This window comes from Chelon labrosus (assembly GCF_963514085.1).
Source record: "Chelon labrosus genome assembly, chromosome: 8".
Lineage (NCBI taxonomy): Eukaryota > Metazoa > Chordata > Actinopteri > Mugiliformes > Mugilidae > Chelon > Chelon labrosus.
This window is the reverse complement of record NC_140358.1, coordinates 15,069,872-15,093,921: the sequence shown is the minus strand read 5'-3', so window position 1 is coordinate 15,093,921 and position 24,050 is coordinate 15,069,872. Positions and strand designations below refer to the sequence as shown.

General features: G+C 41.7%; 3 protein-coding genes across 4 annotated transcripts; all 3 read right to left on the bottom strand.

The window, feature by feature from the left end:
* Positions 1-7,608: 7,608 nt before the first annotated feature.
* Positions 7,609-8,999, bottom strand: kiaa1191 (KIAA1191 ortholog). Its single transcript, XM_084549413.1, has 4 exons — positions 8,724-8,999; positions 8,406-8,593; positions 8,095-8,206; positions 7,609-7,873 (listed from the first exon to the last, which is right to left on the bottom strand). Exons 1-4 carry the CDS (start codon positions 8,749-8,751, stop codon positions 7,839-7,841), a joined length of 363 nt encoding a protein of 120 aa, XP_084405539.1. The 5' UTR covers positions 8,752-8,999; the 3' UTR covers positions 7,609-7,838.
* A 1,964-nt stretch (positions 9,000-10,963) lies between these two features.
* On the bottom strand, positions 10,964-12,738 carry LOC311491281 (alveolar macrophage chemotactic factor 2-like). The gene is made up of 4 exons (XM_084549184.1): positions 12,263-12,738; positions 11,980-12,097; positions 11,761-11,838; positions 10,964-11,584 (listed from the first exon to the last, which is right to left on the bottom strand). Exons 1-4 carry the CDS (start codon positions 12,324-12,326, stop codon positions 11,506-11,508), a joined length of 339 nt encoding a protein of 112 aa, XP_084405310.1. The 5' UTR covers positions 12,327-12,738; the 3' UTR covers positions 10,964-11,505.
* Positions 12,739-20,127: 7,389 nt separating this feature from the next.
* Positions 20,128-23,449, bottom strand: LOC311491482 (uncharacterized protein). 2 transcript variants are annotated; one of them, XM_084549411.1, is made up of 2 exons: positions 22,112-23,449; positions 20,128-21,640 (listed from the first exon to the last, which is right to left on the bottom strand). In XM_084549411.1, the coding sequence occupies exons 1-2, from the start codon at positions 22,179-22,181 to the stop codon at positions 20,838-20,840; spliced, it is 873 nt and encodes a 290-aa protein (XP_084405537.1). In that variant the 5' UTR covers positions 22,182-23,449; the 3' UTR covers positions 20,128-20,837. The 2 variants fall into 2 exon arrangements, with proteins under 2 accessions (XP_084405537.1, XP_084405538.1); XM_084549412.1 differs by having other exon boundaries at positions 22,726-23,449.
* Positions 23,450-24,050: the final 601 nt, after the last annotated feature.

Genomic DNA, 24,050 nt, shown 5'->3' with positions numbered 1-24,050 from the left:
CAGAACAACCCGGGTGTCAGTCTCTTCCTGGGTTGACTCCAGCTGAGGTATCTCACATGTGGTCACCTGAAACAAGTTATTGAGTAAGGTGTGATAGTATATAGTAAGACACCATTTTATCAGTTTCTCGTGTATAACTGGGCTTGGCTAAATATTTTCCAGATGTTTCTAATAAAGAAGAACAGTGAGAAAGACTGTCAAAATACTCACATTGCCATCCGATGACTCCAATTGATATACTTTGCCTTCAACGACTACCAGTGCTGTTCCACATTTTTCCAGGCGTGATGCAGATGCCTTGCTGCCCCATACCTCAAGTAGCAGTTTACACAGTTGTGTCTTGTTCTCATCATTTGCCAGGAAGAGTTTGAAGTCACTCGACTTCCTTGTTGCAGGACCACCTATGATGTACCGCTGGGAAACGCCACGACGCAATCTCTCCTGAGCTTTGACAGAATCATCATGATAGGAGTCCGTTGAGAAGACAAAATGCTTCTTAGCCACCATATGGTCAAGGGACTGGAGACAAATTCCCTCGAACGTTGGTGGGAGGTTCATCAAGGCATGGAAGAGTGCATTGTCATCCTGGATGTAGAAAGCATCCTTCGGATAAGGCACATCTTCAGGAGCATCTTCCATCAAGTAGTGAAGCATTGCAGCCTTGTTGGTCTTATTGAAGAACCCATCAGCTGTGCCTAGGCTGGGAGGAACTGGGAAGAGTGAGTACCGCATCAGCTCGTCAAGGTTGAGGGGTTCATCCAGGTTCTGTGACTTGATGAGCAGCATGAAGGCGAGGTCACTTTGTCCACGGTACTGCAATATCTGCAAAGAAGCATTTTGTCTCCTCAACGGACTCCTATCATGATGATTCTGTCAAAGCTCAGGAGAGATTGCGTCGTGGCGTTTCCCAGCGGTACATCATAGGTGGTCCTGCAACAAGGAAGTCGAGTGACTTCAAACTCTTCCTGGCAAATGATGAGAACAAGACACAACTGTGTAAACTGCTACTTGAGGTATGGGGCAGCAAGGCATCTGCATCACGCCTGGAAAAATGTGGAACAGCACTGGTAGTCGTTGAAGGCAAAGTATATCAATTGGAGTCATCGGATGGCAATGTGAGTATTTTGACAGTCTTTCTCACTGTTCTTCTTTATTAGAAACATCTGGAAAATATTTAGCCAAGCCCAGTTATACACGAGAAACTGATAAAATGGTGTCTTACTATATACTATCACACCTTACTCAATAACTTGTTTCAGGTGACCACATGTGAGATACCTCAGCTGGAGTCAACCCAGGAAGAGACTGACACCCGGGTTGTTCTGTACCTGCTGTATGCCGCTCAACTGGGGCACAAGGTGGCTGTGGTGAGGACTCCAGACACAGACATTTTCTTCATCCTCCTACACCACGCCCAATCCGTCCCGCTGACCATCTACGTCGACATTGGGACCGGAAAGCACAGGCGGATCCTAAATGTCAGTGAACTGGCAGAATGTAAGGGGGCAGACTACTGCACAACAATACTCGGCCTCTACGTCTTCACAGGGGAAGACGTTACAAGTACCTTTAGAGGCAAAGGGAAGGTTGGGCCTCTGAAAAAGCTGCAGAGTAATCCAAAGTACCATGCAGCCTTCAAGTGAGTATGTTTAGATATTCTGTAGCATGTAATGGCAATTAATGCTGAACATAGATATTGATACATTGTGACTTTGTAATACTATAATTATTTATGTTCTCAGACAACTTGGTGATCAGTGGTCTGTGGAGCCAGATGTGGTGGAGGACATCGAGGCATTTACATGTGTAATGTAGGGGCAGGCCCGCGAAAACTCTGTGAACAACGTGCGCAGCATCATGCTGAAAAAAATGATTGGAGAGGATGAGACGCTTACCACCAGATCCAAGGTGGATCTGTCCCGACTCCCACCCTGCAGAGACAACCTGGTCCCACACATCAACCGTGTCAACCACCGTCTGGCCATCTACAAGAGAGCAGCCACACCGATATTCTGGTGTCCCAAGCCCCATGATCCTGGCCAAGGCTGGGAAAAGACTGAAGAGGGTACCCTGGAACCATTGTGGTCTTGTGGACCTATCCTCCCCACTTCACTCACTGACTTGCTGGAGAAAACAGTCGAGGAGATGGATGGAGATGGTGAAGAAGACGAGGAGCAAGACATCGATTATGAAGACCTGGGGCCTCATGTACTAACAGTTGCGTAGATTTCCTACTAAATCGTGACGTAAGCTCAGATTTAGAAGCATTTCGAAGCACATTTCCTTTGTACATCCCGATTGAACGTACCCGACTCCTCCCTGTCCACGCCCCTTTTAAATATGCGAATCCCTGTCCACGCCCCTTTTCAATATGCAACTCCCTGTCCACGCCCATTTTAAATATGGAAATTATATTTAAATTGACTCTGCACCTGAGATTCCCATCTCTGCGCGATCAGAAAACGAAAACATAAGAATGAGTAAGACGGGAAAGAAGAAGAACTTCACAGAAATAGAATTGGAGACGCTACTCACTGGAGTGGGGATGCGTAAAATGTGTTCTTTGGCACGCTGCCACAATGTTTACTTGCATTTGCGCATCACGTATGATCTGCACACTGATCGAATGAAAATGTTTCCTGTTGACATTTACAAATTCATGCGATTGCGCTTTTATAGCAATGTGTCTGCAGTCGATAGCTCTGATTACAGTCAGAAAACCGTCTCTCGCTGCAAATTGCTCTTTAATGTTGACCTGTTCAGATGCATTGTATGGGAATCTGATATACCTGGCTGACATGCGGATAATTCCGTCCCATGCGGCTTGCATGGCTCTGCTCAGGGTCGACCGGCACAGTCCCGATCGGTCGGAGTAATAGTTTTCACATTGATGACAGTTTCCCGGCATCACCTCTAAGTGTCGCCAAAGGATCGATATCTGTAGAATCCTACTTACGCCAGCCACGTCGTTGGCGTAGCCACGTACAAAATTCCCGGACATTTCACTCTTGATACATCTGAACTTTTACGTGAGCGAGTACTTACGTAACGTTTTTTGTACTTAAGCAACGTTCGTACATGAGGCCCCTGCTGTATGATGAATAGACATCATTGCTCTTGACCTTTTGACCTTTGATTAAAATCACTTTTTTCTATTTCAGTTTATTCTAATGGGGATTTGTTATACCCTATATATACACATATTTGACTATATGAGTGTTTTTCTGATTTGTTTCAATACATATAATAGCAATATAACGGTTTGAATAGTAACTCCTTATTATGGGAGATGTTCATTTCGACCAACATGTGACAATATTTCTGGTGGGGATCATCAACATTTGTTTACTAGACATCTTACAGACCGTAAAAATACAAAAGTTAGAAAACATATACCAATAGGGTCCATAGGGGAGGAGTTCCAGTGATCCAATGTCACCGTTTTTTTACATTTTTTGGTGTTTATTTGGGTTTTTATGCACCATACATCATCTAATCATCATAATCCTCACATCTATCAATTCCTCATGCAAAGATGAAGAGAAAATGGGGTGGATTGTGTCTGTAGGATGTATTGTTCAGATTCTATGTAGATTTAAAGTTTTCATTTTTCACAGCCGAAAATCAGGCACGGACACAAAAGATGATACAAAAAATCACATATGGGACAATAATCTGCGTGGGGAACATCAAAATTCCTTTTCTAGACACTTTAAGGATTACAAAAAACTAGGTTAAAAAAATATACCTTTCGGGTGCAGGTGACCCCCCCTTCCTACCAGACTATAACGCCTTAGCTAAGATGAGCCGAAAAAATAATTGACAATGTATTGTACACCGATGCACACTGTTTGAAAAAAAGATTACCGGTATTACTTACAAGTCCAGCAGCAGCAAAGCCAAGTCGCCATCGAGTATGAGCCGGTCCGATATTCACTCCCGTTTTAGCTCTTTCTTTATCATGCTCTCGTTTTCTTTTCTTCGCCTCATCGGACACTACACTCCTCCTTTTCTTTGCAGGCTCTGTCATGACGACAATTTAAAAACTATCTAGCTGGTATCTTCCACACACCTGCTGAGTGTTCTCTCACTGATCTGATTCACTCTCTCACTGATTTGAGCCTCAACCTACCGGATTTTGTAGCCGCGTTGCCGTAAAGCAGGTCAAATTTGTAGTCTTTTTAGAACTACAAAAACGCTACCCGACGAAGCAAAGTTACATAGTGCGGTTACAGCCAATAGAGGGCCGCAAAGCGAATACAGAATTGGCTTTCACCCGGTTTTGAGGTGATAAATCACTGAAACTATTTTTGAAACATTATTTTAAGGTACTAAAAACTCTTTAGTGTTGCTTTAAATAGGTCATAAATGTATTTCCTCAAAACATGTAAAAGCCATTCAACCATTTAGAATTTATTTTTGGAGCTTGGCTTCTCGAAAGTTTTTCAAGATTTCTGTGTCCAGGATTTAATGGGCGTGTCAGTAAGTGGGGCCGCGTTACGTAACGCGGCCCTCATTAGCATAAACCCGCCCCTGCTGCTGCAGCGGTATAAATACATTCAGCGCATTCGCTTCGGTGGTTTTCCCGCTCGCTCTCGAGTCTCGGATAGCATCTCTTACGATAGTTTGCAGCTAGCTAACGAGCTAACCAGTCAGCTAACCAGTCATGTCTCCTCGTCGTCGCTTGTGCATCTTTTCCTGGATGCCACAGTGTGCAGAGTAACGGCTCCGTTAGCTTATTTAAATTTCCGACGGAGGACAACGTAAGGAAACGGTGGATCGATTTTGTCAAGAGGAGCTACTGTGGAGAGTTCAAAATCACCACCAAGACCCGTCTCTGCAGTGTCCACTTTACCGCCGATAGTTACAACCAAATTCAATAAAAAATATTTTGCCTTTGCCTCCAGTGGCCCATGGTCTGCCTGATAAATGTTCAGGGCATTCTGCAGGGAGTAGGGGTTCAGGCAGACTGGCTCAAGGCGTGGCTCCAGCGCCTCTAACTGACACGCCCCCAGCGTCTCACAGCAGAGAGAAGTGCTCATTTTTCCATGATTTTGAGATCTAATTTTATATACTTAGCGATTTTTTTAATCTTTCAAATTTGGCTCAGTGGTCAATGACACATGTTTCTGTGGTGTGACAAACTCATAACACAAATTTATTTTTGCTTTACATGGACTTTAAATAACTGTCGAAATGATATGATCAAAAATCTGAATATTTCATCATGATCTGGGCCATTTTCTTATAATCATCCAGGCATTTGCGGCGTTTACGCAAAAGACAAAAGCGCATTAACGCTTCCCTCACCTGTCAGTGTTTCCTGCCCTGTTTGTATTACTCCACGGCTGCAGTGATTTCCTCGCCACTGTCACGCCGAGTCGACAGACTGAATGAACGATCAATGTACGTTTGTTCTCCGGTTAGTTCATCCATGACTTTTGGACATGCCGAAAAGCAAACAGAGCGCACGGACGGACGGACGGACGCACGCACAGCGCCAATGTACACACCTCTCTGACATCCGAGCCGGCGGAAGTGATCGGCTGAAACTCAAAGACCCTGCAGAATGTTTGGCAATGGCAAGAGTGTGACACTGCTGTTATTGTGCTGTCTAAATGTGTAACCCGAATGTCACCTAACTCAGATGTCATGTGTTTAAGCTGAGAGGCCAGTTGGCCAGCTTGCTGTAAGAGATGGGAATAAGATCTGCAGTGAATGTTCAGTTCCTGTTTGGAGTCTTTTTTTTTTTTTATGTAAAAGTTAAAAAGAAAGAATTTAGTGGTTTAGTTTGAAGTCTGCAATGAAAGGAGATATGTACATCTTTGTGACTATAGTAATTTGGTTGCTGTCTTAAGAGGGCAAGTTTCACTTTTAAACCAAACTTATGTAATTTGTGGTGACATTTTGGTTGGTTGAGAGGTTTTACAGAAACCAGAGCCTGAAACCTCTAGAGTAAGCACTAAGGTAGCAGCGAAAAACCCCCTTTGAACAGGGAGAAACCTTTAACAGAAACCAGCTCATATGAGGGGCGGCATCTGCGAGAGGCACTTAGGGCAGAGAGAGAGAGAGAGAGAGAGAGAGAAGAGTATCCATGCCACATGTTTACATGATACAAACTACAGCATATAATACTAGGTGGTGCATGGTACCTAGGTGATTGACAATGGATGGTGCAATCAAGCTATTAATTATCGAACTGCTTTGTGTGCTAATAAAGTTACTGTTATATGAATAAACACTGTCAGTGATGATAGCTGTTTATATTACAAGTGACTAAGCTGACAGTGAATGAACATATGAAGTATCACAAGCAGAGCAAAGAATTATGCATGAGTGCCAGGGCCCTGCAAATGCAACCTGTCGTTATATAATATAGCATGTGTGACTGACTGGTGGAGGGCAGGTGGAAGATAACAGCCTATAGGACTCATCAGAGCTGAGCCGCCCCCTAAACGGGGCCACTTGTCGTTTGCAGGTTATTGAACTTGTAATCACGGAGCCTGCTTGCAGCTTTGGTGTCATTTGTGTCCAGAAGACATAATACCTTGAAATATATAATGCAATCTAAGAATGCATGAGACCACTGAAGCTGTGAATATGTTTCTTGCATTAGCGGGACCGATCCACAAGGTAGCACTGTTGGTACAGGAGACAAGCAGTGTCATGCTTGGAACAGAAAATAAACAGTCATAGCTTCCTTTATTTTTTTATTTTTTTTTTGGTTTATTAAAAAACATATGAAAAAATATATTTACATGGCAAAATTCTAACGTAGCATAACATAGCATAAATATAGAAGAAACACATACTGAAGGTGCATATCAGTATAAATAGAACATAGATATGGAAAAAGCTTTTTTGCATTCTTTGAAGCGGTCAGAGAGGTCACTCATGGTTTTTGTTTTTCCACGGAGTTAAGCAGAGATTCCGATGGGAGTGGCGGTGCTGCCAGTGGGGGCAGCGAACTCCTTCGGTTTGGCTGTTGTGTCTTTCTTATTGGCATTCCTATGTAGCAATAACAACAAAACACTCATTAGACACTTTGCAACATTGCGTAGACAGACATTATGTAGATCGAATTTTCTATAAAACAGTCACTCAGAAAATAATGTTGGTGATTGCGTGGAGAGTGTGTGGAAGATGAGGCTCAGATTCATGTATTAATGTATGCTTACATGATGTTGTTCAGGAGTTTCGAGACTGCCTTCAGCTTGGGGTTCAGACAATAGCGACGGCCGCTGTTGTCTGTCACACTGTTGAAATGGATTACAGAAACAAATTCAGTTACTTCGGATGATTTTCAGGGACTGTGGTCTATCTGTGCAATGTGTTAAAATTACTATCAAACATCAAATTTCAAAACAAAACATTTCCACATAAAAAGCATAACTTACACAATCTCAACTTTATCACAGAATACTGTGGCCGGGTAGATCTGAACGTCCTTAATTTCAGAACCCCTGCTGATGCCATTCCTGACACGACGGCACAGACACTGCGACCCAGAGTCACCTGCTAGAAAGGAAAACAAGGAATGAAGGTGAATCTTCTGACTGCAGGTGACATTATTATTATTATTAATAATAATAATAATAATAATAATAAGTGTGTTCTAAATCATAAAAAAGTGATAAAGTCTTACGCAGAGCTTTGGAGATGCAGACCGCGACTGCCAGGAGCAGAAACACCTTGATCATGCTGGACATTGTCAGTTCTCTCTTTGGTCAATATGACACAGGTGCAGAAATAATGCGTTGGAGATGATGATGATGCAGCTGAGCAAAGGAGAGATCGCTGGCAGGAGTGCTGTGAGGGACTGAGGCTCGAGGGTCGACTTAAATACTCTTTTCAGCGTCATACATCATCCTTCCTGTCAACGGAAATTTTTTTTGTCATTGGAAAGTGAAACTTCAAAACAGCTAGAAAAACCACACGCTCATTCCACTCTCCTTTAGCCTTGGTTTTATCACTTATAATTTCCTTTTCAAGTGAAAAACAGTGTCTTTTTTTTTTTTAACTATGTCTTGATATTTATCAAAATGAAAGTAAAAGTTCTTCATTTATGTTACACAGTTGGTTTTGCTGACTTACCGATCATGAGTGAGCTCATCAAAGAAGTGGCTTTGGCTTTCACCGCAGGTACTGGTGACCTGGATGACGCTGGTGCCTCAAAAGTCACTAACCTCCCACCACTCTCCCCTTCCTAGTCACATACATTCATACTGTTAGGATTAAATTACAAACTAGTTACATAACAGACAGATGAGCAGATCAAATGTGTGCAGGCATGCACCTAAACCTCAACAACAAGTTTAACACAAGCCAGTACAAAGGACATTTGTTCAACTAAGAAAGCAGAAATAGAAAATAGAAATAAAAAGCAAGAGCAAACAGTAAAGCACCTCTGCAGTGTTTCTGAACCTGTGCTGTGGGATGACGGGGTCTTTCCATAAGATGTTGACTGCCAGGTCTGGAGGAGGTGAGTGCATGGGGGCATCCAAGTGCTCGTCGTAGCTGATATTATGTCGCGGCATTCCAATAAGACATGATAAGGCACCGAAAAGACTGGATGATGTGCCAGACTCAAGTGCTTAAGAATGGGAGTGAAGAAGTAAAGGACCCATGTTTTAATTTACACAAGGAAACTATTTCTGCTACATAATAAGGCTAATCTCGTATATCCTTAAATTTGCCAAGTTTACTGTAAATTTTTGCATTACCTGGAATGTCTCCCTGTCCGGAGGCCATTGTGTACACCAGATATGAGGGGCTGACCACGAGACGGAGGGGGCCGACAGTGCAGAGGTTTCACCCTATACACTCCACTTGACGTTGCACTGGAACCTGAACACGACATCGCATGACATCAGACAGCGTTACAAGGTCATCAAGTGTGTAGGAAGGCCTGTTCTTTTGATAAAATGTGGTGCAACGCCATGTTGACAATATTGACCAATGGCCATGAAGAAGTTAATTGTTAGACTGGGTAACCAAGGCTAAGCCAAAGAACACCGCCAGACGTATATGTTTACTGTTCATGGTACATGGCGTGCCGTTTCTGACCTGCTCCAAATAGAACCAGCGAATAAGGTTACAGCGGTGTCATTCATATCACTTATGTCCTTCTGTCACACCCGCCTCTCCTCTGCTCATGCATGACAGAACAAAACACTCCAAATGTGACTTAAAGCAGGCTGTTTTGCCACACAAAGGAAACGAAACTTTTAGTCTCTGACAGAATGGATCTTGTCCTGCAGTTAGTTCCCTATTACATGAAGGACACAGGAAGGCTGGTTAGTCCCAGTCCCAGCATCTATCTATCTATCTATCTATCTAATCTATCTATCTATCTATCTATCTATCTAGTCCTCTCTTGCTGTAGTGAGCCTGTTATCGGTGCTTCTTATCAGTCTAGTCTGAACACACTTTCCACAGACATCCACTCCCTTACTTTAACAGTGAAGGTTATGACTGCCTGTAATCTGCAAAAATCTGAATTTACTTAAAGACTGAACAGATTGCACACTGTCATGTCCAACATTTAGGTTGGTGGTATAATAATAATAATAATAATAATAATAATGGTGGTATTTTTTAGTTCTGATCTGCTTTCCAGACAGCTGTCATTCAGTTGTCTACGTCAGCACTAGAGTCTATGGGGGATCCTGTGACTTGCAGAAAAAAAGAGAACCCAGTCATGCCATGGGCGTCTGGGAAGAACGCCTAAAAACTGTTAACTAGTTACACCGCCCTGATAAACCCATATCCGATGAGCCTACATGCATTCGAAAAGCATTTAAATAACTGTCGAAATGATATGATCAAAAAACCTCTGAATACTTCATCATGATCTGGGCCATTTTCTTATAATCATCCAGGCATTTGCGGCGTTTACGTAAAAGACAAAAGCGCATTAACGCTTCCCTCACCTGTCAGTGTTTCCTGCCCTGTTTGTATTACTCCACGGCTGCAGTGATTTCCTCGCCACTGTCACGCCGATTCGAGAGACTGAACGATCAATGTACGTTTGTTCTCCGGTTAGTTCATCCATGACTTTTGGACATGCCAAAAAGCAAACAGAGCGCAGGGACGGACGGGCGCACGCACAGCGCCAATGTACACACCTCTCTGACATCCGAGCCGGCGGAAGTGATCGGCTGAAACTCAAAGACCCTGCAGAATGTTTGGCAATGACAAAAGTGTGACACTGCTGTTATTGTGCTGTCTAAATGTATAACCCGAATGTCACCTAACTCAGATGTCATGTGTTTAAGCTGAGAGGCCAGTTGGCCAGCTTGCTGTAAGAGTTGGGAATCTGCAGTGAATGTTCAGTTCCTGTTTGGAGTCTTTTTTTATGTAAAAGTTAAAAAGAAAGAATTGCGTGGTTTAGTTTGAAGTCTGCAATGAAAGGAGATATGTACATCTTTGTGACTATAGTAATTTGGTTGCTGTTTTAAGAGGGCAAGTTTCACTTTTAAACCAAACTTATGTAATTTGCGGTGACATTTTGGTTGGTTGAGAGGTTTTACAGAAACCAGAGCCTGAAACCCCCAGAGTAAGCACTAAGGTGGCAGCGAAAAACCCCCTTTGAACAGGGAGAAACCTTTAACAGAAACCAGCTCATATGAGGGGCGGCATCTGCTAGAGGCACTTAGGGTTAGGGTTAGAGAGAGAAGAGTATCCATGTTTACATGATACAAACTAGAGCATATAATACTAGGTGGTGCATGGTACCTAGGTGATTGACAATGGATGGTGCAATCAATCTATTAATTATTGAACTGCTTCGTGTGCTAATAAAGTTACTGTTATATGAATAAACACTGTCAGTGATGATAGCCGTTTATATTACAAGTGACTAAGCTGACAGTGAATGAACATATGAAGTATCACAAGCAGTGCAAAGAATTATGCATGAGTGCCAGGGCCCTGCAAATGCAACCTGTCGTTATATAATATAGCATGTGTGACTGACTGGTGGAGGGCAGGTGGAAGATAACAGCCTATAGGACTCATCAGAGCTGAGCCGCCCCCTAAACGGGGCCACTTGTCGTTTGCAGGTTATTGAACTTGTAATCACGGAGCCTGCTTGCAGCTTTGGTGTCATTTGTGTCCAGAAGACATAATACCTTGACATATATAATGCAATCTAAGAATGCATGAGACCACTGAAGCTGTGAATATGTTTCTTGCATTAGCGGGACCGATCCACAAGGTAGCACTGTTGGTACAGGAGACAAGCAGTGTCATGCTTGGAACAGAAAACAAACAGTCATAGCTTCCTTGATTTTTTTTAATTTATTTTTTGGTTTATTAAAAAAACATATGAAAAAATATATTTACATGGCAAAATTCTAACATAGCATAACATAGCATAAATATAGAAGAAACACATACTGAAGGTGCATCTCAGTATAAATAGAACATAGATATGGAAAAAGCTTTTTTGCATTCTTTGAAGCTGTCAGAGAGGTCACACATGGTTTTTGTTTTTCCACGGAGTTAAGCAGAGAGTCCGATGGGAGTGACGTTGCTGCCAGTGGCCTTCGGTTTGGCTGTTGTGTCTTTCTTATTGGCATTCCTATGTAGCAATAACAACAAAACACTCATTAGACACTTCGTAGACAGACATTGTGTAGATCTTATTTGTAAAATTATGAATTTTCTATAAAACAATCACTCAGAAAATAATGTTGGTGATTGCGTGGAGAGTGTGTGGAAGATGAGGCTCAGATTCATGTATTAATGTATGCTTACATGATGTTATTCAGGAGTCTCTGGACTGCCTTCAGCTTGGGGTTCAGACAATAGCGACGGCCGCTGTTGTCTGTCACACTGTTGAAATGGATTACAGAAACAAATTCAGTTACTTCGGAAGATTTTCAGGGACTTTGATCTATCTGTACAATGTGTTAAAATTACTATCAAACATCAAATTTCAAAACAAAACATTTCCACATAAAAAGCATAACTTACACAATCTCAACTTTATCACAGAATACTGTGGCCGGGTAGATCTGAACGTCCTTAATTTCAGAACCCCTGATGCCATTCCTGACACGACGGCACAGACACTGCGACCCAGGGTCATCTACTAGAAAGGAAAACAAGGAATGAAGGTAAATCTTCTGACTACAGGTGACATTATTATTATAATAATAATAATTATTATTAACAATTATTAATAATTATATAATAATAATAATAATAATAATAATAATCAGTGTGTTCTAAATCATAAAAAGTGATAAAGTCTCACTCTGAGCTTTGGAGATGCAGACCGCGACTGCCAGGAGCAGAAACACCTTGATCATGCTGGACATTGTCGGTTCTCTCTTTGGTCAATATGACACAGGTGCAGAAATAATGCGTTGGAGATGATGATGATGCAGCTGAGCAAAGGAGAGATCGCTGGCAGGAGTGCTGTGAGGGACTGAGGCTCGAGGGTCGACTTAAATACTCTTTTCAGCGTCATACATCATCCTTCCTGTCAATGGAAATTTTTTTTGTCATTGGAAAGTGAAACTTCAAAACCGCCAGAAAAACCACACGCTCATCCCACTCTCCTTTAGCCTTGGTTTTATCACTTATAATTTCCTTGGGGTTTACATTATAAAAGTACAATAAAGTGCAAGAGATAGGAAATGGAAAGAAAGTAGACATTTATCAGGACCTTAATCTGTGTGTACCACTGGACTGTACCAACCATTAAGTAGCCAAATGGCAACTAGAGAATTATTATTATTATTTTTATTATGTTAATGCTGGATTTATATTGATTCCATGAGGAACAAAGATACAAACTAAGGGCTATTACATTTGGGTTACCTGTTTCACATTTTTAGAGTAAAGATACATAATGGATAAAAGTTTACAACACAGCAAAACAGCAACTGTGTCTTACTGTTACATTAGTGTCTTGTCTTATTATTATTATCATTGTTTTACATCATTATATTTTCTCATCACACAGTCAAAGACAAAATTAAATATATCACTGATGGTCTCGGTAACAATAACATACAATAATAAATGATAAATGACGTTAAGCCTAGTTTGGTTTCATTATAACATACTCCTTTAGTGAAAATCTACTCAATAAAATGTGTAAAACTAAACCTTTGCAGATCTTGATTTGATTCTGGTTATGTGTATGTGACATTTGCAGCATGAATTTTTATGTAGTTTGCGTGCAAGTGTGGTTAACACCTTCAGAGGTTACTGCAGCAATTGTAATGTGTGAATACTCGGAAAAAATAAGACAACTTGTCTTTGTTTCCGAGGTGGCTGCGTGGTAGATATTCCCTCGTGACATTTGCAGTGTGAAATAATCAAGAGTTTTTAATCTTGTCTGATGGATTAGGATCTCTGTTTCTTCTAGTATTTTGACCGTCCCCGTTATCAGATGCATCTGACACGATCTGTCAACAAGGTTTTAAAGAAACTCTTTGGTTTCAGAAGAAACTATGGTTTAAAGTTTCACTTTTAAGTCCTCTTTCACTTTTCTGTACAGAGTGATATAATCAAACCATTAACTTCTGTTTCCTGCTCTATTTTTGTTTCTCCTGCATTTTGAACACAAAGCTAGAAGGAAACCAAAAATGAGGATAGACAAGTATGGCTGCTCACACAAACTAAAGAAGGCCTGTTTGTCTTCAGTTCTTCAACTGTACGGCACTGACATGAGATGAGTCTCTGTTGCTGGGCAGCGTGCTAAAATGTACGATGTCTCTTGATGCGACTGTAATGCATGCTACATGCAGGATTCAAATTAAACTTGAGGTTTACGACACGGGAAGTTATGGATGGCACCCTCATGTGGTATTCACAACCTTGTGGCATTTCAAGAAATGGCAGCAGTAGATTGTATGCTAATATATACTGTCATTTATTATTATTCAAGTATTTTCTTCAGAATTTATGTCTAAGGGCCAGATCCTTTCATTGTACTTTTCCGTTTCCTGTATGAAGTTACCTGAATGTTAGCTTGCTAAGCTGCCAGGTGGGTTCTAGACACCCACAAAATATTCTAGACAAATACTTAGCAGTGGTTTTCTCACGACTTACGACTGATGTTTCCAATTGAACCCCAACTATATCTTGGCGTTCACATTGTAACATTAGCTGTAAGAGAACACTGCTGCTGGGAACTGTTGGGATCGTGTCATGAACATGGTATTATACGACCCCGTCTGAAGGCAACATAATCCACAAACGTCATCTCTCCTGCATTGCATTTTGGACATTCATGCAGGCGTAGTGTCCAGTCCTTGAATACTACAATAATTCCCTAGAAATGTCTATTACTACTGTCTTCTAGCTTTGGTTTCATATATACTAAACAAATCTCACACTCTGTTTAAGCATACTAAATATCATGTTAGTATGGGATTTAAAATGCAGCCAAATGTGAATGCTCCCCTGTACCAAACAACCAGTAGCTACCATACCACTTATATACCATAGTATTTATGCCACGTGCACCTACTGTCTATTGCACTTCTGGTTAGATGCTAAACTGCATTTCGTTGCTCTGTACCTGTACATGTGTAATGACAATAAAGTTGAATCTAATCTAATCTAATAATTTCACATCCTTGTAATTCTAAATTCTTGGTTAATGACCTCCTGCCTTCATTATACCATATATCATTTTCTACATTAAGTTACCTGGTTGTTAGTTTCCTAAACTGCTTCCTAAAACGGTTGTCTCTAGATGTCAACAGATGCCGAGCAGAGGTGTTGTCCCAAGTTGTAGACTGAGTTAAATTCGGAGATAGCAACTGACAGGTTAGTCACTGTCTGACACTAATTTGCCTTTGACAGTGAGCATACAGCGCGCATCTGTGATTGTTTTTAGTCTTGGTTTTACTTTGACAGGTTTTGAGATTTCTATCTTCTTTGAGGTGTGGTGGGTGTCGTCTCACCGATACATATCTCAAAACCCAAAACCACTCATATCGAAAATCATTTGCACTATTGGGACTTAAACGTACAGTAGCAGTGAAAATGTGTTATTTTTCACATTTCTGGGTGAACTCATGGTTTCCACAGCGGTGCATTTTATTTATTTTTTCAAATTATTTTTGGTGAATGCATGGCTGTGTGAAATCCCTAAAAGTATCTTTAAAAAAATCACAAATCTCATATTTGGAATTGGAAACCTAAAGATTGAAAAAAAAACCATAAGTGAAAGAAAGGCTGAGCTAATTTAAGACGCAGGGATCTTCCCTGGCATTGAGGAGCAGTGAAAGGGACTTTCTTCTATTAGTTCATGCTGGGCAGAGTGTGATCAGGCGGTCAGCAAGTGTGACTTCTCTAAAACACAGTTACAGCCAAGAACGAGCTCACAAATGCTTGAGTCATATGTAGAGCTCATTTTGACTTGATACGAGGACTATACGTTGGCTCACATAACCACATTTTCATGCAGCCTGGTTTTTGCTGCTGCTGCCACTTCTGAATAACTCCATTTTGACATGCATCTCTTCTGTTAATATTTTAAGGCTCTTGCTTGTTGAGGGCTGGAAAGTACATTGTGCTCCTTCGTATATTCTGATATGGCACAGGAGCAAATGGTGATAACCCTGCGGTGCAGCTCTGAGTGGTAGTACATAAATATATAACCAGCAAGGTTAATGGAAATAGTTTTTCTTTCCTTTTTTTTTTTTGCCTATTTGGCTGATTACTGGTGGGTAGACGTGGGTTTCATTATACGAGGGGTTTACCAACCAAATAGCAAGTACCTTCAAAATGTGTTCTTTTTGTGAGGAAGTGTGTTTTTTTTACTAAATACCACAAAGTGTGACCCCCCATGCAGGAATAGGCTGACAGGAACCCACAACGTCAGCAGTCTCTTCCTCTGCAGACTTTTTTTTCGTGTGCAACAGCCTCGTCGGCTTGACTTCTCATTTCATTATTTCAGTGAGTTTCTGAAAACCCATGATGAAACGTCAACAGTTGTGCAAATTGTGCAAGAGTGCTGTAAGGAAAATGTTTATGGATGACGAATGGAAAAAAGACAAACTGAAAGACTTTTAAACAATGACACAGAGCTTAATACAATTCGACAGCTTTGAATTGTAAGTGTCCCATTGGTTCAGGCCGCCGGCACAAAGACAGCATTGTTTGAGGTGTTGTTCAGATAAAGGTCAAAAGGGTGCAAATTAGTTTCATTTGACATTTTTTCTGGACTATTGCTTTGTGTGACTTCCAAGTGTGGCTTATTCCTGCCACATCATGGTTTAGATGCTTCCTTCTTACTTTATTTATTTTTATTTTATTATATATTTTTTTTTATATAAATCCCACATTTTTGCAGCTAAAATCAACTTTAGTTTGTTTCAAACCAACAGTTTCCGCAGAAATGCTCTCATTTCATATTAAACAAATGAAACGCTAAACATTAGTCATACGCATTATGTGTAGATTATATACTATGAGTATATACTACTTGTCTGACAGGATGGTGAGAACAAACTCGATCTTTGGGTTTGCTGAGGTAAGTGTGAAGAGTTTACACTCAATATGACTGCATGAATGTTTCCTGCCCCCAAAACATAATCTTCCTGTGGCGCTGAAAGTGGTTTACTGGAACCATCAATGTTTCTACCCCTTAGTGCAGACTTGTCTTTCTTGCAGTTTATGTCTGCACGCCACTGTTCTCAAACGTGCTTCTAGGTAGATGTTTTTCTGGAGAGTGTTGGAAAAATACAAAGTTAAACTCTTGAAAAAGATATTCCCTCTCGTCTTGCTTTAAATAGATAATGCACTGACGCACCCAGTCTACAGCCCCTTTGTTACGACTAGCTGATTTCTAACGAGGCTGTCTCTCTGTAACCGTGTCTAGGCCAAGACCTGCTGTATAAAAGTGAATGTAACCTTACTATTGGCAGTCGATTCTGTATTTGCTATAGTATCGACTCCTGGCTGCGCGTAAAACTTTAGAACGAGACTCTGTAAAGTCACCAATCACCCTTCGTTCCTCCAGCAGGTTACAGGAAGTATGATATGTCTAAGTAACCGGATGCAAGTAAATTGTAATGGACATTTACATCAGACAGTCTCAATAATAGTTTTATTCATGGGATCTAAACAAATTTGGCAAAGTCAGAGTTTTGCCTAAAAAACATCTATTTGCCAGACTGCTAGTGCTTTATGGCAGCTTCTTTCCCAGTACTTTTTTCAAGATACCAGTGGAAACTTTGACGTTGAAGACAGGAGGACGGGTCTTTCCAGTAACATATTTCCACTGACGTATACTTCTACAATGATGTAGCAAAGTGCCTCAATTTATATATGTAGATAAAAATAATAATTTTTATTTTTTTATATATAAAATAATAATTAAATTAAATTTTTTTTTTTTTTTTAAATGATAATAATGACATATTCAATAGCATTTCATTTTCATTTATTTTTAATTAATATTCAGTCCAAACAAGCTGAACAGAGAATCCACACCGTGGATACAGACATCAAGCAGATGAATATACGTAGGCTAACTTTTTCTCTGCAGTGACAAAATCAACTGCCCCAGTAGCTACATAAGCACAATGGAATTAAACAGTTTAGCTATATATATCCTGTTTAATTCATCAATTAAAGAGGATGTACAGTAATAATTTCCAAGTTTAGCAAAACCTAGATTTGCTTTGAACCCAACTTATCACCAGACTGCTTGTGTTTCTGTCCTCAGCTGTCAGTGTTGATACTACTTTTAGTTATATGATTGAAACATCAGAGCTGTATTTTTAGTTTTATAATGCATCTGTATCTGCAGAAGGAGCCAACACTCTGCCCCCAATCACGCCATGTTGAGCAGACATGTTTCTACAGAGGTCCAGGTCAAACAAACCCAGCACTGGCTCTGGACAGCGGCAACTACATGGTTTCCTGTGTACAGTAGACAGGTGAAGTCCTTCTGTAGACACCATGAGACCAGGGGCCATAAATATCTCCATTGGTTTGATCCCCCCTTTGAATTATGCCATGAAATAGACATTTTGAAAAATGAAAAATAACATTTGCAAGTGAATAAAATCTACATTTGCAATTTGCAACCTCACCACTAAATCCTACAAACTTGACCTTTAATTTCACCTTCTGTAACCGCTTATTCCCGTTAAGGTTCGCGGGGTCTGCTGGAGCCTATCCCAGCTGTCATCGGGCGAGAGGCGGGGTACACCCTGGACAGGTCGCCAGTCTATCACAGGGCCAACATAGAGAGACAGACAGCCATTCACACTCACACCTACGGCCAATTTAGAATGACCAGTTAACCTAACCAGCATGTCTTTGGACGGTGGGAGGAAGCCAGAGTACCCGGAGAGAACCCACACAGACACAGCGAGAACATACAAACTCCACACAGAAAGGCCCAGTCGGCACATGGATTCGAACCCGGGACCTTCTCGCTGTGAGGCATCTGTGTTAACCACCTCACTACTGTGCCGCCGACCTTTAATTTCCTTCAGGAAAATTCTACTTTCTGAAAAATATAGGTTGATTCTAAATGAGTTTGCCTAAACCACAAGTGATATACACTGCCTGACCAAAAAAAAAAAAAGTCGCCACCAAAAAAAAGGTCATACACTTTGGTAACAGCACACATTTGCTGTGGAATTGTTTTGATGATGATGGTTTTGATTTATTTCCCTCCACTGTTGCATTAATTTTTCTCCAAGATCTTGTATTGATGATGGGAGAGTCTGACCACTGCACAAAGCCTTCTCCAACACATCCCAAAGATTCTCAATGGGGTTAAGGTCTGGACTCTGTGGTGGCCAATCCATAAGTGAAAATGATGTCTCATGCTCCCTGAACTACTCTTTCACAATTTGAGCCCCATGAATCCTGGCATTGTCATCTTGGAATATGCCCGTGAACATCAGGGAAGAAAAAATCCATTGATGGAATAACCTGGTCATTCAGTATATTCAGGTAGTCAGCTGACCTCATTCTTTGGGCACATAATGTTGCTGAACCTAGACCTGAGCAACTGCAGCAAGCCCAGATCATAGCACTGCCCCCACAGGCTTGTACAGTAGACACCAGTCATGATGGGTGCATCACTTCATCTGCCTCTCTTCTTTTTTCCACCACATTTCTTCCTCGAACATGATGGTTCCCCGCTATCCTTCCATCAATTCATTCATTCATCTTCTGTAACCGCTTGTCCTGTGAAGGGTCACAGGGGGGCTGGAGCCTATCCCAGCTGTCATCGGGTGAGAGGCAGGGTACACCCTGGACAGGTTGCCAGCCTATCGCAGGGCTACTATCCTTCCAGTTTTTATGAATGCGTTGGACAGTTCTTAACCCAATTTTAGTAGTTTCTACAATCTCCTTAAATGTGTTCTCTGCTTGATGCATGCCTATGATTTGACCCTTCTCAAACAGACTAACATCTTTTCCACAACCACAGGATGTGTCTTTCGACATGGTTGTTTAAGTAATGAGAAGCTATTCATTGCATGAGTTGGGGTTAAATAACTTGGTGCCAGCTGTAATTTAATCACCCATGCAGTAATTATCATACCTATTTGCTTAGTTAAATCCAGGTGGTGACTTTTTTTTTTTGGGCCAGGCAGTGTATATTCAACTGTGGTATTAGGTCAAAAGTTCACTTTTTAAATACCATGAAGACTGCTGTCAGTGCAGTGGAGGTGAATTAACTTACTTTTATGGTGCTTGTAGCTTCATTCACCTCCACTGTATCGTGTCGGAGATGGACCAAATAAAATAAAACCAAATAAAAACGTAAATAAAACCAAAACTATGCACCAACCACCAAAGGTAAATAATAAACTCTGTAGTTTATTATTTAACTTTACTTTATTTTCTTTAATTTAGGAGAACTGACTCTGTGTCTGTGATCTTTCACAAGGGAAAGCAGTTACAGGAAGAACGATGGGAGGTCCCGAAAGATTTGCGTGAAGCTAGTTGGGGTCAGGCCTCTGATCCTAAAATGACTGATTGACTCTGCGTTACGGTAATACCATACCACAATGGATTCATCAGTTTACAGGAGATTGGAGGTTATAAAATGTGTGATGGGTTTGGTACGTAAATCATTTTCTAGTGTAGTGAAAGACATAAGCCTGCCCTCTAGAGCCTCAGATTAAAAAGTACACCCAAAACTTGATCTGTGTTGTTCCACTGTTTTGAGCTTTCTGGTCAAAACTACTCAAAGCCGTCATAGATTATTTTTAGAATCTTAAGTTCTCTGTAATGTAAAATATGTATTCATGTGACATGCAGATGATGCTCTCGGACCAGTGCGACAGCAAGTGCGCTGCACGTTGAGGTTCAGCCGTTTCGTCTTTGCTCAGCCTGTGTTTCTCCACGCTTGTGTTGCAGGATCCCACGGCAGTTTCCATAGAAACTCCATCGCCTGGCACCGGCAGAGTCGAGAGGGGAGTTCATTTGTGAAGGGTTTCCACATGCGAGAAAACACACATCGTGGCCCGAAGAAAAACAGTGATCACACAGTTTGGCTGAGAGTATCAAAACACGGATTTATTTATTCATATGTGAGTCACCAAACACTGGAAGATACAGTATATAAAAGACATTACAGATTTGTCCATTTTTCGTGACTTTGTATGATCACCAGCATACATTAAGAGCAGGAAGGTTGTAATAGTTTAAGTAACAGCACTGATATAACATTACAGATGGACAACCGTGACAGTATTTACTTTCCTCTGTATGTTTTCAAATGTGTATTCTCTGTATGTTTTCTGCGGCCAGTGTCTCATCCTACTGACTCAAACGGATTAAGATTTATTTTATTTATTTAGTTTATTTAAGGAATGTCACAGTCTTTTTGCAGTTTATATCTCAGCAATGGCGGGCAGCATACAGGCTCGTACACGTGCCTCCTTCCATGCCGACCTGCAGTCAGAGATCCACTGGGAGACAAAGGACTGTTTGATGGCTGGTTTCAGTCTCTCTCCCTCTGCTCCTCTGTCCGCTGAGCAAACTCTCCCGGCCTCCGACCTTGATAAGCTGTGATTTGGAGAGATGTTTGAAGCTGAGGTGTTGGTGGTGCATTGTAATTCAGGGCAGCTGCCCTTGCGTTGGCGTGGGAAATCTGGACTTGACGCACGGGGGATGCTGTGAGCCCTGGCGAGGGCCTGGCTCTCCCACAGAATCCCATGTTGCCTGGCAAACCTTCCCTCGACAAATGCTTTCCTCACGCCCCCCGAGAGGGCAGAGAGGTTATTGTGGTGTCCATAAAGATACTCCAGAGGGTCAGAGTTGCCGAACATCAGCTCACCATTCAGTTCTTGCCCTTCTCCTTGCTGCACAACAGAGGCGTGTGCCTCCTCTTTGGGGTTGAATTCGAAAGTCATTAATGCAGTCCCACTGAGCCGCGACGGCCTCAGCCTCTGCTGCACGGCGTCCTGCTGCCGTGTGGGGAAACTGTCAGGGGAAACATCCCTGCTGGGGAAGGTGGGGTGGGCCAGGTGGCAGATGGAGAGGAGGTAGTCCTCTGACGAGACAGCCTGGCTGTGACCAGCCATGTGAAGCGTGTTTGCTTCATTCAGATCCCTCAGCGTGTCCTCGCTGCCCTCTCTGATTGTGGGCAGCATGAGTCTTCTCTTGGACAGAAGTCGGGAGCGTGGCCGCATAGCTGAAAGAAAGACGAGGAGGGAGAGCTCATGTTTAGAGGCAAAACAACATTAGTCAAATTAAATTATCTGCAATAAAGAACTGAATCCTCGGGAAAGCCGTTATTTAGTTTCAACAATTATTATTTCATTTTCCAGTAAATGCACAGACTATTTTGCAGTAACTCCATCTTTTGAGAAAGTGGTTATTGTGATAGCACTGGATAATTGTTGGCTGATGAAGCTCAGATTGAAACACTGATGTGGTTTAACCCGCTGTAATAAAGGCTGTGGCTGCTAGGATGTGGTTTATTAGAACACAGCTATCAACTGTCTAGTTCCACAGATGACTGTTTTATTAACAGCCTTCCTGAGCCTTACAGCTGAGGTTACGCTCAGTCCAGCACGTCCTTCTACATATGCAACAGAACAGGTTCAGTAATTCTCCAAAAATGATATTCAGCATTCCAGCATTTGCAAACATAAACACTGACTGTTTACGCGAGTCCTCCATCCAAAAGCCCTCACCAGACTGGAGAGCTTTTCTGATGACATAATGTGCATCTGGATATTGTTCAACTAATACATAACTGTTAAGTCACCTGTAGTATCTCACAACACCCTTGACTGGATGAGTCAAGTTAAATCCTTGTTTCAGACATCAGCCCCTGCTTACTTTGGAGTGGTGGTGGTGTTGGTGGTGTGAACAGCCCAAAATACAAACAATCCCAGCGAGGAGCAGCAAGAGGCAGCATAAATAGAAGACTATTTTGAATACCAGCTCAGCCGTGTGAAGCCACAGAATGAGTACGTCTGTGTTTTCTTATGTAAACCCACATTGTCACAACCCTGAGCGCAGCCCACAATATATTTTTGTCCCGACCACCAAGACAGAAATAGTGCAAGCCTAACCAAAATCCCAGCCTCTCCCAGTTTCTTCCAAGGTGCAACCATTGCTAAATTTAGACCACACCTTTGGAACACAGCTGCTAAAAATGGCTCCACGGCTGAGGCTGTAGGCTGTGGCACATAATAGTCACCCTGTGCATTCCTCACCTCGTGCATTTTTGATCATTATGAAATTTCTGCTCAATTTGCTTTCACTCACCTGCTTACAGATGCTCTTTGTTGAGTCCACTTGGTCTTTCCTTTCCCTTTTCTGCAGTTGCAGTTTCAAAAATCAGCCTGTATCAGCCTGCTTCCTTTTATTATTATTCTTACTTATGATCCTGTGTTGCCATCAAATTACGCTGCTCGTCCTTGATCGCGCTGTGCAGCTTCATCTGTCTCTGACCAGAGGCAGAGGTAGAATGCAGATTTATTTTCTCCTCATATCCTCCTCCTCCCTCGCTCTTGCTCACTCCCTCACTCCCTCTCTCCCTCTCTGCCTAGCTTACTTTAGCTTTGCCCTCCTTCCCTGCTTCTAAAAATAGACACACCATCCATTTCCTCAGCCCCAGCGCCGTCTCTGGCTCACTGTATTGATGGAGAGAGAAAAACAGGGGAAGAGAGAGGCGTAAATAGAGAAGGAGCAAAAACAAAACGCACTGAGGGGAAGAGGAGGAAATGTGAGAGGAGAAGATGTGATTATAAGTGAACACAGTGAACCCTCTGTAATTGTGGTGAATCTGCCAAAAATGAATGATGCTTTGTTAAAGTGCACACATGGAGCTGAAAACATGTTTGGCCTTACTGTGCAAAGCATGTAATGCACATCATGCATAAAATGTTATATCCGTCTGAGAGCTTCGCAGTTTCTGTGCGTCTGTGAGCATGTTTTGTATTGCTTTTTTTTTTTACGAGTATCAACACAACACAACACAACACAACACAACACAACGCGTTGCAGATATCACAGGACTTTTGGAAATCTTCGAACCGAGGCTTCATACAAGGCACATGAATCAAAGCGTGTCTGAAAATAGCTTTCTCCTCAGACGCTGATTCATAGGCTACACACCTCTTGGATCGTTCACAAAGATTTCTTCATTGTGAGGGCCAGGCTTCGGTTTCGAGTAATTAATCAAGACTCAGAGGTCAACACAGCAAAGATCACACTGACTGAATGGTAAAAGAAACACATCTTAAAGTGGTAATCTTGTACCATCAAACCATTATTTCCGCTCGTGTTAAAGTGTATTTGGAGCAGACAACAAAGAGAGTTACAAAAACCAAAAGAGTGCCTGCTCTGCCGCTTTGTGTTATTTATTGCTCGGCTTCAAAATCGGGGCCACAGGTGGCGGGGCAGAAGCAATGCTTTTTTTAATTTTTTTTTTATTTCTCTTGCTTGCTGGGTTTCTGATTGCCGTTTAAAATAGAACTGATTTCCTTCTCACTCAAAGGCGTGTTTCTCGTGACACAAGCTGTTCTGATGCCACGTAACGCTGTGAAAACAAATAACTTCTGGTGAGCAAACTGTTTGTTTTTAAATCA